Source organism: Elephas maximus, chromosome 19, assembly GCF_024166365.1.
Source record: "Elephas maximus indicus isolate mEleMax1 chromosome 19, mEleMax1 primary haplotype, whole genome shotgun sequence".
NCBI classification, from domain to species: domain Eukaryota; kingdom Metazoa; phylum Chordata; class Mammalia; order Proboscidea; family Elephantidae; genus Elephas; species Elephas maximus.
Genome location: NC_064837.1, coordinates 68366903 through 68382878, shown reverse-complemented (window position 1 = coordinate 68382878; position 15976 = coordinate 68366903). Strand labels below are relative to the sequence as shown.

Here is a 15976-nt window from a genome sequence, read left to right as displayed (position 1 = left end):
TTAGTACACATATTGTTTTATGACATTGGTTAACAACCCCACAACATGTCAACACTGTCTCTTCTCGACCTTGGATTCCCCGTTACCAGCTTTCCTGTCACCTCCTGCCTTCTCATCCTTGCCCCTGGGCTGGCGTGCCTCTTATAGTCTCGTTTTGTTTTATGTGCCTGTCCAATCTTTGGCTGAAGGGTGAACCTCAGGAGTGACTTCAGTACTGAGCTAAAACAGTGTCCGGGGGCCATACTCTCGGGGTTTCCCCAGTCTCTGTCAGGCCAGTAAGTAGACAGGGATCATTAATGATGACATTTTTCTTCTATGTTTTATGCATTTTGCAAATCTTGAGTCTGTATTATTTTTTTAATTGAGGTGAAACTCAAATAACACATGAATAACCATTTTAAGGGGAACAATTCAGTGGCATTTAGCACCTTCGGGATGCTGTCCACCACCCTCTCCATCTCACTCCAAAACATCTTCATCGCCCCAAAGGAACCTCTGGACCCATTAAGCGTCCACTCCCCGTTCCCTCCTCCCCCACTTACAATTGCTCCCTGGCAACCACCTGTCTGCTCTCTCAATCTCTGGATTGGCCTGTACTGGGTATTTCATATAAATGGAGTCGTACGATACATCTTCTGTGTCTAGCTTCTTCCACTTGACATTAGGTTTTCAAGGTCCATTCCCATTACAGCATGTTATAGACTTCTCTCCTGTTTATGGCTGAGTAATACTCCATTGTATGGATGTGTTGCCGTCAAGTCAACTCACAGTCACAGATAGAGCAGAATAGAATTGATCCCATAGGGTTTCTAAGGCTATAAGCTTTACAGAAGCAGACTGCCACGTCTTTCTCCTGTGGAGCAGCGGGTGGATTCGACCTTTTGGTAAACGCCGACCTTTCGGTTAGCAGCAGAGTGTTTAAGCACTGTACCACCAGGGCTCCTCCCATTGTATGAATATACCACATTTTTTTTATCCATTCATTTGTTGTTGGACATTGAACTTGTCTTTTATAACAGAAAATAATTAAATCAACTTAAAAGATGTCAATGTCAGAGTTAATGTAAGCCACCTGTAAATGCTGAGGTGGGTGCAGGAGCTGGGAACAGAGGTGGCGAGTCGTGTGCTGATGTCCTAGGTCAGAGAGGGCCCTGGCCTAAGTGGTAGCATTCAGGGGGTGCAGATAGACAACAGCCCCCCAAAGTGACCTGGGCCAGGAAGAGAGGAAAGCAGAGCTAGGGAGCCAGAGAGAGATGACCCCACAGAGGGCTTAGCAGATCTAGCCTACTGATCCAGGATTCCAGCCTCGGCTGCTCATCAGAATCATCTGGGGGCTTCTGGAATATACCGACGCTCAGAACTGGAATGCTGGTGCTTTTCTGATATGAGTGGGTTCTGGGTGGCGTCCAGGCAAACCGTGTCTGTAACAGCTCCCCAGTTGGGTATAATGTACAGCCAGAGTTGAGAAACCACTGCTACAAGGATAAGAACACCCCAGCCAGAGAAAAGAAAAGAGGAGGTGCATCTTCCGCAAGGATCCATATCACAGATGATGGAGCAAAGGAAGTCACAGGACTTTTCCAACGACCACACGAAAGGTTCAAGGCAGCAGCTTGGCCCAGGAACAGCCACCAGGCCTGATCCCTGGCATCAGAGCAGGAGCTTGGCTGATGAAGGTGATCTGAAAGGCAGGTCCAGGAGCTTCAGACCAGGCGCAAGGTGGCTTGTGAAACTGTAACCCTTTCCTCCCCTCACCAGATTCATTAAGATTGGTGACAAGGAAGTGGAGTACCACCCCAAATTCCGCCTTATCCTGCACACCAAGTACTTCAACCCACACTACAAGCCCGAGATGCAAGCTCAGTGCACCCTGATCAACTTCCTGGTCACTAGGGATGGACTCGAAGACCAACTCTTGGCTGCTGTGGTGGCCAAAGAGCGCCCAGATCTAGAACAACTGAAGGTAAGGGGGCCCTGATGTTGGAATTAATGTGAGGTTGGAATTAATGTGAGGTAAGAATTGTCTGCGCAAAGACAGGCTGAGAGCCCCAGGACAGAGGGGGTGCCAGGTCTGTGTGAGGTTCCCTGACCCCGGCCTCTACTCCAGTGTGTCCCATTGCTTCTCTCTGGAGGGGCCTGGGCTTTTCACACTGAATGATATTTTCATATACAACAGAGCAAGTCATTTTTTCTTTCCCAGCTGCCATGTCATCAGGCACCCAGATTTAATTCTAAATTAAATGATTGCTTCATTTAAAGAACAGGAGTCACAGTGACGTACTTTTGTTGTTAAATGCCATGACTCGTGGCGACCCCATGCACAACAGAAAGCGCTGCCTGGTCCTGCGCCATCCCCTTGATAGGTTGCAGATCTGACCTTTGTGATGCATAGGGTTCTTATTGGTTATTTTCAGAAGTAGATAGCCAGGCCTTTCTTCCTAGTCCATCTTAGTCTGGAAGCTCTCCTGAAACCTGTTCAACATCCTAGCAACAGCAAGCCTCCACTGACAGACAGGTAGCGGCCACACATGTGGTACGTTGGCCAGGAATTGAACCCAAGTGTGGAAGGGGGGAGTTCTACCACTGAGCCACCACTGCCCCTGCACGCTGACATGCAGACAGCTCCAAGACACCCACTGCTACTTGATGGGAATGTCTTTGCTGCCTCCATTCGGCAGCGACTTCCTTTTGCTCTGTCTTAGCCACACATCAGCTCAGAGGAGTCCAGGGCCCCTACATCTCCGCATACTCCCCACGCGGCCCCAGGCCCTTGCCCCGAGGACTCCAGGGACAGGAAGCCACAGAGCCCAGGAGCAGGGCCACTGTACTGCTGGGGATGGGGGTGGGGAGTCTTCCAGGGTTGACATCACTTCTTCCATTCCAAACCCGGGGCCTTGACCAAGCGCACTTAGCCTTTGTAGAGAGGTCCCGATGGACCACTGTCAGAGGCGAGGACACGTCCACGACTGATTCTGCTCCTGGGTCTCTGCCATCTCTGCAGGCGAACCTCACCAAGTCTCAAAACGAATTTAAGATTGTCCTGAAAGAGCTGGAAGATTCTCTGCTGGCCCGTCTGTCAGCCGCGTCGGGGAACTTCCTAGGAGACACGGCCTTGGTGGAAAATCTGGAGACCACGAAACACACGGCCAGTGAGATTGAGGAGAAGGTAAAAAAAAAAAATTTTTAAACGGGAAATAACAAATGTTGGAGAGGCTGCGGGGAGATCGGAACTCTTATGCACTGCTGGTGGGAGTGCAAAATATTACAACCATTTTGGGAAGTGATATGGGGCTTCCTTAGAAAGCTAGAAATAGAAATACCATTTGTTCGAGCAATCCCACTCCTAGGAATATATGAATACATCTTAGAGAAATAAGAGTTATCACACGAATAGACATATGCACACCCATGTTCATTGCAGCATTGTTCACAATAGCAAAAAGATGGAAACAACAGAGATGCCCATCAACAGATGAACGGATAAACAAACTGTGGTACACACACACAATGGAGCATTACGCAACGATAAAGAACAACGGTGAATCTGTGAGGCATCTCATAACATGGATGAAGCTGTGGGACATTATCCTGAGTGAAATAAGTCAATCACAAAAGGACAAATATTGTATGAAACCACTGGTATAAAAACTCATGAAAAGGTTTACATACAAAAAGAAACAATCTTTGATGGTTATGAGTGTGGGGAGTGGTGGGGATGGAAAAACACTAAATAGACAACAGATAAGTGGAAACTTTGGTGAAGGGTAAGACAGTACACAACACTGGGGAAGCCAGCACAACTTATCCAAGCAAGGCCACAGAAGCTCCACAGACACATCCAAACTCCTTGAGGGACTGAATTACTGGGCTGAGAGCTGTGGGGACCGTCGTCTCAGGGAACATCCAGCTCAATTGGCATAACATAGTTTATAAAGAAAATGTTCTACATTCTACCTTGGTGACTAGCATCTGGGGTCTTAAAAGCCTGTGAGCGGCCATCTAAGATACAACATTGGTCTCACCCCTTCGGGAGCAAGGAAGAATAAAGAAAACTAAAGATACAAGGGAAAGATTAGACCAAAGGACTAATGGACCACATCTACCACTGCCTCCGCCAGACTGAGTCCAGTACAACGAGATGGTGCCCGGCTACCACCACTGACTGCTCTGACAGTAGAGGGTCCCGGACAGAGCTGGAGAAAAATGTAGAACAAAATTCTAACTCAGAAAGAAAGCCCAGACTTGCTGGCCTGACAGAGACTGGAGAAATCCTGAGAGTATGGCCCCCAGACACCCTTTCAGCTCAGTAATGAAGTCACTCCTGAGGTTCCCCCCTCAGCCAAAGATTGGACAGGCTCATAAAACAAAACTAGACTAAAGGGGCACGCCAGCCCAGGGGCAAGGACTAGAAGGCAGGAGGAGGCAGGAAAGCTGGTAATAGGGAACCCAAGGTTGAGAAGGGAGAGTGTTGACATGTCGTGGGGTGGTTAACCAGTGTCATAAAACAATGTGTACGGTTTAATGAGAAACTAGTTTGTTCTGTAAACCTTCATCTAAAGTACAATTAAAAAAAAAAAAAGACCCATCGGGAGCGCTCCCTGCCTCGCACCCTGGGCTGGAGCACACAGGTGGCTTGGCAGCTGAGAAAAGAAGGCATGACGACATGAGCAAACCCCAGAGTGCTCGGGGCGGGGAGAAGGGTCACAGATCCACGCCCGGCAGCCCAGCCATCTGCTCCGAGGCTCCCTAGGGTGGCTTCTGAGAGAGCAAAAGTGCTTTGGACAGCGGCGGAGCCCTGGTGGGGCCACAGACACCACCCACAGGCTGGTTGCATTCAAGTCCCCTTTGTTCGTTTTGAGGTACAAGAGGCAAAAATCACAGAAGCTAAAATTAACGAGGCAAGAGAAAACTACCGCCCGGCCGCAGAGAGGGCGTCTCTGCTGTACTTTATACTCAATGACCTCAACAAAATCAACCCCATCTACCAGTTCTCTCTCAAGGTAGACCTGCATCCAGGTGGTCTGGGTCCAGGGGCGCCTGGTGTCCATGGCCATCTAGTCTACCCTCTGGGGGCACGCTAGGCCCAGGCTGCAGATGGTACAGAAAGGGGGCCAGGGGCACAGGCTCAGACTAGGGTGACTCCGGACCTGTCCAACGCTAGCGTTCAGAGCTGTTCCCACCCAGACAGCAGGGCTCCCTACCCCTCCCTCCCCCCAGTGCCACCCACCGGGCCCTCCCCTCCAATTAAAGCAAACCAAGCAAGCCCACCTGGGCAGCACCACAATGACGCTGGCGGCCCCTCTTCCCCAGGCCTTCAACGTGGTATTCGAGAAGGCCATTCAGAAGACGGCCCCCGCTGATGAGGTGAAGCAGCGCGTCACCAACCTGACAGACGAGATAACCTACTCCGTCTTCATGTACACCGCCCGGGGCCTCTTTGAGCGTGACAAACTCATCTTTCTGGCACAAGTGGCGTTCCAGGTAACACTGGCCCTCACCACTCAAAGTGTGGTCCATGGACCAGCAACAGGGCATCCCCCCCAACACCCCCAGCCTGATGGAAATGCAGATTCTCAGGCCCTGACCCAGACCCAGACCCAGTGAGTGGGAACCTGCATTTCAACAAGGTCCCCGGGAGACTCATAAAGTCCCGGACATGCCGAGGTGGAACGTGCCGGGGTTGGCTTTTGAGTCCCGGTGCTCTGTGGGGGCTTTTTTTTTTCCTTTTTTTTTTTTTTGGAAGAGTGCAGACAGGAGTTTTTACGTGTGATAGGCGTCATGTTCAGCAATAAGATCACAATAACAACGGAAACATTTCTGAACCTCCGATATCGCAGCGTTCCCTGTGTTTTTTTCTCTGTTTTTTTTTTTTAAAGCAGCTGCTTTCTCCGTCACTGTTAAAACATCATCTTTACCTTGAACATAGATAGATAAAATTTGTGAGGTTCTTTTTTTTGCTATGTATTTATGTACGTATTTCACCCTTATCTGTTCTCAATGAGAGCTCATGAAGGGGGAGGTTCATGTAACTAAAGAGCATTTTACAAAAGACCTGTCATCTTATTACATTCAAGCAGAGCTTAAGGAGCCCTGGTGATGCAGCTGTTAAGGGCTTGGCTGCTAACCAAAAGGTTTGAAGTTCGAACCCACCCAGTGGCTCTTCGGGAGAAGGACCTGGTTGATCCACTCTCATAAAGATTAAAAGACAACCAAACCCATTGCCATCGAATCAGTTCAGACTGGCAGGGACCCTATAGGACAGGGGAGAACTGCCCCTGCAGACTGCCACATCTTTCAAACCACCACCCTTTTGGTTAGCAGCGGAGCTCTTAACCACCAGGGTGCCTTACCCGATAAAGATTACAGCCTAAGAAACCTGTGGGGCAGTTCTGCTCTGTCGTACAGGGTCACTAAGAGTCGGAATCGACTGGACAGCACCTAACAGCAAGGGCTAAGTAAACAGTGCTCGTTAAGGCTTAGCCCCCGGGGATACTGAATAATATTGCTTCAGGAAATAAATATGTTGCTAGATAAATACCCTTCCTTGTGTGTTCAGTCCTGCTGAAATATGTGTAGATTTTTGTGGTTGTTGTTGCATTAAATTGATTAAACAGGCCCCCCCCACCCTTGGGTTTACAGTGCATTCTAAGTCCTGTTAGGAAACACTCCTTTTACAGATAGTCTGGGCATAGATATAAACCTAGCTTTCAATCCAAACTCAAACTTTGAATTAATAGGGTCCAAAAAAAAATTTTTTTTTTAATTAATGACATTTTCTTTTTTCTGTGAGTATTTCGAAATAACGGGTTCAATATGAGTTTTCTACTCTGTGGGGGGTCATTTCGATAAGGGTTCCTCGTGTCCCCCTAATGTTCAGGACAGAAAACATTTTTTTCAAGCCCAAAGAACCTTTTGTTTGACTAAAAGAAAGTCTAACTCTAGAGAAACCGCCTGGAGTCTGAGGAGGGGGTGTTGGGCACTTGGTCAAGGAGACAGCAGCGACCATGGCCACCAGCTCCCCTGCCGTCCATCTTAGGCTGCCCAACACAGCCCCTTCATCATGACCAGGATGGTGCCTGCCAGGGGCCCAGAGGACTGGCATAGAGTTAGTACAGGACCGAGACATGCCACTCCTAGGACCACACCCACGAAAATTCAGAACAGGTGTTCAAACAGAAGCTTGTACATCAACGTTCCCTGCTGCACTGTTCACAATAGCCAAGAAGTGGCAGCAACCCAGACGTCCCTCAGCCGATGAATGGACAAACACAATGTGGTCCACCCATAGAGTGGAGGGCTATGCGGCCATAAAAAGAATGAAGTTCTAATACGTGCTGCAATGTAAAACGTGAAAACACTATGCTGGGTGAAAGAAGGCGGTCACAGAAGGCCGCCTGATTCTATTCATGTGAAATGTGCAGAGTAGGCAAACCTGTAGACAGAAAGCAGCTCAGTGGTTGTCAGGGGCTGGGGGAGGGGGATGGGGAGTGACTGTTAGTGGGTACAGGGTTTCCTTTGGGGGAGATGAGAATGCTCAGGAGCTAGATCGGAATGGTGGCTGCACAACCTTGTGGTTAAGATGGTAACTTTTAGGTTATATCTATATTTTACCACAGAAACCCTGGTAGCGTAGTGGTTAAGTGCTACGGCTACTAACCAAAAGGTCAGCAGTTCAAATGCACCAGGCGCTTCTTAGAAACCCTATGGGGCAGTTCTCTGTCCTGTAGGGTCGCCATGAGTCGGAATCGACTTGACGGCAATGGGTTTGTTTTTTTTTGTTGTTGTTGTTGTATTTTACCACAATAAAAAAAGAAAAGACAAGCTGAAGACAGAGTGGTCTGTCTCAGCCCTAGAGTGCAGGACAAGGAGTTTGGGGGCCAGGGAGCCCTCATTTCTAGGGTGGTTAACCTCCCCCCGTTGCCAGGACAACCATTGCCAGGACGACAGTCTGAGTGTTTGTTCCCTGACTTTCCCACAGGTTCTGTCCATGAAGAAGGAGCTAAACCCGGTGGAGCTGGATTTCCTGCTGCGGTTCCCATTCAAGGCGGGGGTGGTCTCCCCTGTGGACTTCCTGTTGAATCAGGGGTGGGGCGGCATCAAGGTTGGTACCACAGTGGGGACACCGCCCACCTTCTTCCCGCTGCCGAGCCCTTCCCGGTAGCACAGAGGATGTTTACAAGACCAGATTACCAGGCGCCACGGGCCTGTAAAAGCCCGCGCAACAAGGCAGCCACAGAGATAGGGATGCGAAACCAGATGGGCCGGTGGCCAGTCCAGAAAAAACTCGTCCTTCCCATTTAGTTATGGCGTTGGTTAAGTCCCCTGCTGGCCTCACGCACGCTGAGAGGCCAGCCCCAGGGAGCCAGAGCGTGTCCCTTCCTCCACCTCCCACTTCCAGGAAAGTGCAGAGGTCAGTCCTCAGATTCCTGGGCCCCACACTCAGGGGCCCCAAAGTTGTCGTGTCTCTAGTCAAAAGACCCAAAACAGACAGTCCACTGAGAAGCCCATCCTCCCTTCAAGTCATTGTTGGGAGGGGCCCAGTGCACTCCGACTCCTAGCTCTACAACTGTCCCATAGGGCTTTCTAGGCTGAAATCTTTGGGAGGCAGGCTACCTGGTGGCACAGTGGTAAAGCGCTCTCCTGCTAACCAAAAGGTAGGCAGTTCAAACCTGCCAGCCATTGCACAGGAGAAAGCTATGTGGCAGTCGGCTTCCACAAAGATAACAGCCTTGAAAATCCTATGGGGCAGTTCTACTCCGTCCTATAGGGTCGCTATGAGTTGGAATCTACTCAGTAGCAATGGGTTTGGTTTTTTAATCTTGACAGGAGCAGATCTACAGGTCTTTCTCCTGTGGAGTTGCTGGTGGGTTCTAACCACTAACCTTTCGGTTAGCAGCCAAGCACTTAGCCATTGCCCCCCCAGGGATCCTCATCCCTTAATAAGCCTCCCAAATGGAAGATGACGTCCTGTCCCTGGATTAAATTTTCCCTCCCCTCAGGCTTGCTGCCTGGTCCCCTCCTAAGAGAACAGCCTCTCCTGGTTGCATTAACTGAAGGAACGCTCGGGGGGTGGCATCCAGCGGGACTAGGGCAGAGCTGGAAGGGTCAAGTACACTGTCACATGTGTCTCCAGGCCCTCTCGGAAATGGATGAGTTCAAAAACCTGGACAGTGACATCGAGGGGTCTGCCAAGCGGTGGAAGAAGCTAGTGGAATCTGAGGCCCCAGAAAAGGAGATCTTCCCCAAGGAGTGGAAGAACAAGACGGCCCTGCAGAAACTCTGCATGGTTCGGTGCATGCGGCCAGACCGCATGACCTACGCCGTCAAGTGAGTGTCCCCAGCTGCCGCCCAGGGGGTGCAGTGGCCGCAGGCTCAGGCGCCCGGGGTGACAGGTGCTGCTCTCTCCTACCCCATCTGTTCCATCCCTCTCCAAGGAAAATGGATATGGATGGGATATCAGCCACATGCCACTGGGCTGGGCAGTCGAAGCACTTAAGTTAATCCTCACAGCTTGTTTCTTTTCCCCATTTTACAGACGAAGACAGTAAGGCTCAGGGAAGTTCAGTCTTTTGCCCAGTTAGCTTGTAGGGACAGAAGCAGGATTCCAGTTCTGAGCTCTCATGAGCCTTTAGTGTCTCAGAGTATGGTGAGTGGGACACTGGCCTCAGCTCACCTGTGCTGTATGGCAGGAAAACAAGATCCCCACGTGAGCCTCCAGGATTAAAAAAAAAACATAAAAGTGTAGACATTTCTGACCTCCATGGACATACAGATAGGGTCCTTTTAGGATTTAGAGGAGGAGAAAACAAGGCAAAGCCACCCACATTTGGGGACTTGCAACCCCTTAATGGCTGTCTTAGTTCTTTAGTGCTGCTATAACAGAAATTAGCCACTAGTGAGTGGCTTTAACAAACAGAAATTTATCTGCTCACAGTTTAGGAGGCTAGAAGTCAGAATTTAGGGCACTGGGCCTAGGGGAGGGCTTTCTCTCTCTCTGTCGGCTCTAGGGGAATAGGGGAAGGCTTTCTCTCTCTGTTGGCTCTGAGGAAGGTCCTTATCTCTTTTCAGCTTCTGTTCCTTATCTCCCTGTGGCATGGCTCCCCCTTTCCCCCATCTGGGCTCCTGTGCTTCTCTGCCTCTCTCTTCTTTTTACATCTCAAAAGGGATTCATTTAAGACACACCCTACACTGACATGTCCTCCGTAACATAACAAAACCCTATTCCCAAATGGAATTACATCAACAGGTATAGGGGTTAATGTTATGTATGGGTCAGCTTGGCTGGGCCATGATTCACAGTGATTTGGCAGTTAGGTAATGATGTAATTTGGCAGTTGTGTAATGATGTAGTTATCCTCCATTTTGTGATCTAATGTAAGGGAGCTTCCTTGGGGTGTGGCCTGGATCCAATATATGTACGATGCTCTGGCAAAGTTCACTCTCGCTCTGGATCCTGCACCCAGCTCGTCATCATCTCTCACCTCCAGTTCTTGGGACTTGAGCCAGCGGCCTGCCACATTACCTGCCAATGTTGGGTTCGTCAGCCCTTGCAGCTACATGAGTCAGGAGAAGCCTCCAGCTTGATGCCTGACCCACAGACTTGGGACTTGCCAGCCTCTACGACCACATAAGCCATTTCCTTGAGATAAATCTCTATCTATACATACACAAATATAAATATATAGCCCCTTTCTGGGACCTCCTTGAAGAACAGTGGTGAAGAGACATTCTCCCAATGGGCAGAACTTCAAGCAGTGCACCTAGTTGTTCATTTTGCTTGGAAGGAGAAATGGCCAGATGTGTGATTATATACTAGTTCATGGGATGTGGTCATTGGTTTGGCTGGATGGTGAGGGACTTGGAAGGAAGGTGATTGGAGACAAGGAGGTGTGGGGAAAAGGTATGTGGATAAACCTCTCTGACTGAGCCAAAGAAGTGAAGATATTTGTGTCTCATGTGAATATGTCACCAAAGGGTGACCTCAACAGAGGAGGGTTTTATCAAGTGGGTAGGATGACGCATTCTGTGGAAACCAGTCATCCTCTTTCCTCAGACACTCCTGTCATTGCTCAATGGGCTCATGAACAAAGGGGCCATGGTGGCAGGGATGGTGGTTATACATGGACTTAGCAACATGGACTCCCACTCACTAAGACTGACTTGGCTACAGCCATTGCTGAGTGCCCAGTCTGCCAGCAGCAGAGACTAATACTGAGTCCCCAGATGGCACCATTCCTTGAGGTGATCGGCCAGCAACCTGGTGGCAGTTTGATTACACTGGACCACTTCCATCAAGGAAAGGGGAGCATTTTGTTCTCACTGGAATAGACACTCTGGATACGGATTTGCCTTCGCTGCGCATAATGCTTCTGCCAAACTACCATCTTTGGACTCTCAGAATGCCTTATCCACCGTCATGTTATCCCACAGCATTGCCTCAGATCAAGGGACTTACTTCACAGCAAATGAAGTGCGGCAGTGGGCCCCAAATCATGGAATTCACTGGTCTTTCCATGTTCCCCATAATCCTGAAGCAGCTGGCTTGATGGAACAATGGAATGGCCTTCTAAAGAAACAATTACAGCACCAGCTAGGTGGCAACGCCTTGCAGGGTTGGGGCAATGGTCTCCAGGAGGCAGTGTATGCCCTAAACCAGCGTCCAATATATGGTGCTGTTTCTCCCATTGCGAGGGTTCACGGGACCAGGAATCAAGGGGTAGAAATGGGAGTGGCACCACTCACTATCACCCTTAGTGACCCACTATGCTTTGCGAGTCTAGAGGTCTTAGTCCCAAAGGGAAGAATGCTCCCACCTGGAGGCACAACATGGATTCCATTGAACTGGAAGTTAAGAATGCCACCTGGCCGCTTTGGCTCCTTATACCTCTGGATCAACAGGCAAAGAAGGGTGTTACCATATTGGCTGGTGTGATTGATCCTGATTACCAACAGGAAATCAGATTGATACTACATAAGGGAGGTAAAGGAGAGTATGCCTGGAATACAGGAGACCCCTTAGGGCGTCTCCTAATACTGCCATGGCCTGTAATTAAAGTCAATGGAAAACACAGCAGCCCAATTCTGACATGACTACTAATGGCCCAGACCCTTCAGGAATGAAGGTTTGGGTCACCCCACCAGGCAAAGAACTACGACCGGCTGAGGTGCTTGCTGAGGGCAAAGGAAATCACAATGGGTAGTAGAAGAAGGTCGTTCTAAATATCAGTTATGATTAAGGGACCAGTTGCAGAAATGAGGACTCTAATAGTTATGAGTAGTTCTTCTTTGTTTTGTTATACACATACATATGTGGGATGGACAGCAAAATTTTTTTTTCTTCATCTTTTGTAAAATATAAGATGTAAAGGGGGCTAGTGCGTTTTCAGTTGTACACATGCTAGTGTATCATGTTAGGCACAAGTATGGCTTTATAATTGTCTTTGTTTAAAGATTGTATGTGGTTTAAGGAGATGTGCACAGGTGGCAAGTTGACAAGGGGTAGAATGTGATGGTTAATATTATATGTCAACTTGGCTGGGCCATGATTCTCAGTGGCTTGGCAAGTATGTAATGATGTAATTTGGTAGTCATATAATGATGTAGTTATCCACCATTTTGTGATCTAATGTAAGGGATTTTCCTTGGGACTGTGGCCTGCATACAATGCATATACAATGCTCTGGCAACACTCTCTTTTGCTCTGGATCCTGCATCCAGCTTGTCATCACCTCTCACCTCTGGTTTTTGGGACTTGAGCCAGTGGCCTGCCATATTATCCACTGATCTTGGGATTCATCAGCCCCCAAAGCCTGTGAGCCAGTGGCCTGCCGTCTAACCTACCAATCTTGGGTTCGTCAGCCCCTACAGCTATGAGAGTCGGGAGAAGCCTCCAGACTGACGCCTGACCCGCATACTTGGGTCTTGCCAGCCTCTACAATGGCATGAGTCATTTCCTTGAGGTAAATCTCTCTCTCTCCATGTATATATGCATACACATTTCACTGGTTTTGCTTCTCTAGAGAACCCAGACTAAGACAAGAGGTTAGGATTTATAACACATATTTTGGGGAACACAATTCAATCCATAATAATGGCCAAATTTAAAATAATCTTATTTTTGTCCACTTTTGGTAATTCACAAAGAGAACCGTTCTAATTTCATGAGCAATTTCAAATTGTCCCAACTGTGGCCTGCTGGGCGGGAAATGCCACCCTCAATCCAGTGTTGCAGCCTTTCATGCCTGTTCCCTTCTCTCCTGTTGGAGCCATCATTTGACACAAGGACTTCAGGAGCAGCAACATCCAAGAACCTCATGCAGCATCTGCACTGGGTCCCATGGTAGACACAATGTCCGTGACATCCATCCAACCCCCTCGGGTGGAGAGAAGGTGGCCCCTTGCGATCCAGCCACTATGGGAAAGAGGACCGAGCTGCTAAAGGAAGGAAGACAGGGCTTACCAAGGAGACGTGCCCAGGGTTCATTCTCAGAGTGTCCGTGGGTTGTTTGGGCTTCTTTCCTTTTTGTTTCTCTTAGCACCCTGGAAGCAGCCAGACTTCTCCCACAACACCCGCATCCCTAACAGAACTCTCCTCTGACAAAGGAGGGGCCTGTGTCGCATCACTGCCTGTTCACAGACTTTACTGTTTTGCCTTGTTTTCCCTCGGACAGAAGAGGAAAGGAACCAGGAGTGGTTATGGGAGCAGTCAGGAGGATCTCTCCCACTGGAGTCGGCATCTGTTCAGGACACTGTATGGAAGCCGGTGAAAGAAAAGAACGACAGCTAAAGGTGTCCTCAGAAAGTCCCCAGGGAATGGAGAGGCCAGCGCTGGCACCATCCCTCAGACCCCCCCATTAGATCAGAGGGGAGGAGTTGGGGGAGCTGGGGGTAGCCTGGGAGTGGACAGGTCCATCGGAAAGTCTTCCAATGTACTCAGCGCACTCAAACACTCAACTGCTCACAGACGAGCCTGGCTCACCCCCGGGAATGCTGCCATTTGCTACCATCCTGGACTGGCCATTGACATCTTCTAATTTTAGTTCACGCACGTCATTCGGAATCCAGTGAGCTCAGCTGTCCACAGCTGAGGGAGAAGGGCGGGCATCTGCAACCCACATGTCATCCCAATAACATTAGAATTTCCGGAAGAGGATGGTCTGGGCCTCCCTGTCCTACTTCCTCGATTGGCTCACTGGGGTAGAGTTAGAAACAGGTTAGGGCTTGACACAGAGAAGCACTTCCATGTCTTCAAAAGCCCTTTTGTGTCTGTGATTTTTCTGACTGTCTGTGTTTTGTGATCCTTTGAGCTCACCAAAAAAAAAAAAAAAAAATTTTTTTTTTCACCAAAAACTGCTATAATTTGAACTCCCTTCTCAAACTAAAACCAAAACCAAACCAGTTGCCACCAAGTGGACCCCAGCTCATGGCGACCCCACGTGTCACAGTAGAGCTGTGCTCTGTAGGGTTGTCAGTGGCTGATGTTTCGGAAATAGATTGCCGGGCCTGTCTTCCGAAGCACCTCTGGCTGGACTCGAACCTCCAACCTTTCATTTAGCAGTAGAGAATTTACCTGTTTGTGCTACCCAGGGACTCCTCTCAGATACCTCCCAATTGGGGCAAATCCCCAGGAGACAAACAGGCTGGTCTTGTTCTGCTCCTTCTTGCAGCCCTTGTCTACACGGCAGATAGGAAATGGGTGGGAAACAGGAAATTGCTAAAACCCAATCCCTTTATTGGAATCACAGGCAGGCTTCTAAGGGTCCGAGAGCCACCTGGCACCAAGACGTAGTCATCTGGTATCTTAGTCATCTAGTGCTGCTGTAACAGAAATACCACAAGTGGATGACTTTAACAAACAGAAATGTATTCTCTCACAGTCTGTCTAGGAGGCTAGAAGTCCAAATTCAGGGTGCCAGCTCCAGGGGAAGGCTTTCTGTCTCTGTTTGGCTTTTGGGAGAAGATTCTTTCATCAGTCTTCCTGGATCGAGTAGCTTCCCAGCACAGGGACCCTGGATCCAAATGACACGCTGTTCTCCTGGCCCTTGTCTCTTGGTGGTATGATATGAGGTCCCCATGTCTCGCTGCTCGCTTCTTTTATATCTCAAAAGAGATTGGCTTAAAACACAACCTAATCTTCTAGATTGAGTCCTGCCTCATTAACATAACTGCCACTAATTCCACCTCATTAACATCACAGAGATAGGATTTGCAACACATCGGGAAAACACATCAGATGACAAAATGGTGGACAAACACACAATATTGGTAATCATGGCCTAGCCAAGTTGACACACATTTTTTGGGGTGGAGGGACACAATTCAATCCGTAACACCTGGGTACCCTGAGGAGTTGCCTGTTCCGGCCCCCTCAGCCTCTTGCCTGCCCTCCTGGTTGACCTTGAGTGCCTTTGAAAAGTGGGGTAACGTGAGCTCACTGAGATTGCTTCCCACCATCTGTGCATTAGGTTGCTCGAAGGAAGAGCACATTTCAGGGCCCCACAGGGGACACAAAGGGTGTCCGTAACCAATAAAAAGCCGAGGAGGAATACACACCCACCCCAACACCCTTCTCCTTGCAGAATGAAAAGCTGCTGTAAACAGTTGGCTTTCCTGCCAGAGACCTTTCTCTGCTGAGAAAGGCTGCTGAGAAAAAGGCCCTTCCATCTGGAGCACAGCTCTCCTTCTTCCACCCGCCCCCCCCACCTCCGCCCCAGTCCTTGTTCTGACCCAGCACATCCCCCCAGGAACTTCGTGGAGGAGAAGATGGGCAGCAAGTTCGTAGAGGGCCGGAGCGTGGAGTTCTCCAAGTCCTACAAGGAGAGCAGCCCTTCCACACCCATCTTCTTCATCCTCTCCCCGGGGGTCGACCCCTTGAAAGATGTGGAAGCTCTGGGTAAGAGTAGCCAGCAATCGGCATTCTCATCAATGCAGCGAGAACTAGTCGTTAAAAAAATTTTTTTTTTTTTTTCGTTAGGGG

At 49.2% G+C, this 15976-nt stretch overlaps 1 protein-coding gene across 1 annotated transcript in view; it reads left to right on the top strand.

Moving 5' to 3' along the window:
• DNAH17 (dynein axonemal heavy chain 17) overlaps nt 1-15976 on the top strand; it is a 115242-nt gene that overhangs the window by 86312 nt on the left and 12954 nt on the right. Inside the window, exons 65-71 of the mRNA XM_049859135.1 lie at nt 1759-1963; nt 3002-3166; nt 4860-5000; nt 5311-5481; nt 7979-8101; nt 9134-9327; nt 15744-15892. Of these exons, the coding sequence (XP_049715092.1) occupies nt 1759-1963; nt 3002-3166; nt 4860-5000; nt 5311-5481; nt 7979-8101; nt 9134-9327; nt 15744-15892 (1148 nt within the window). The remainder of the gene's footprint in view (nt 1-1758; nt 1964-3001; nt 3167-4859; nt 5001-5310; nt 5482-7978; nt 8102-9133; nt 9328-15743; nt 15893-15976) is intronic.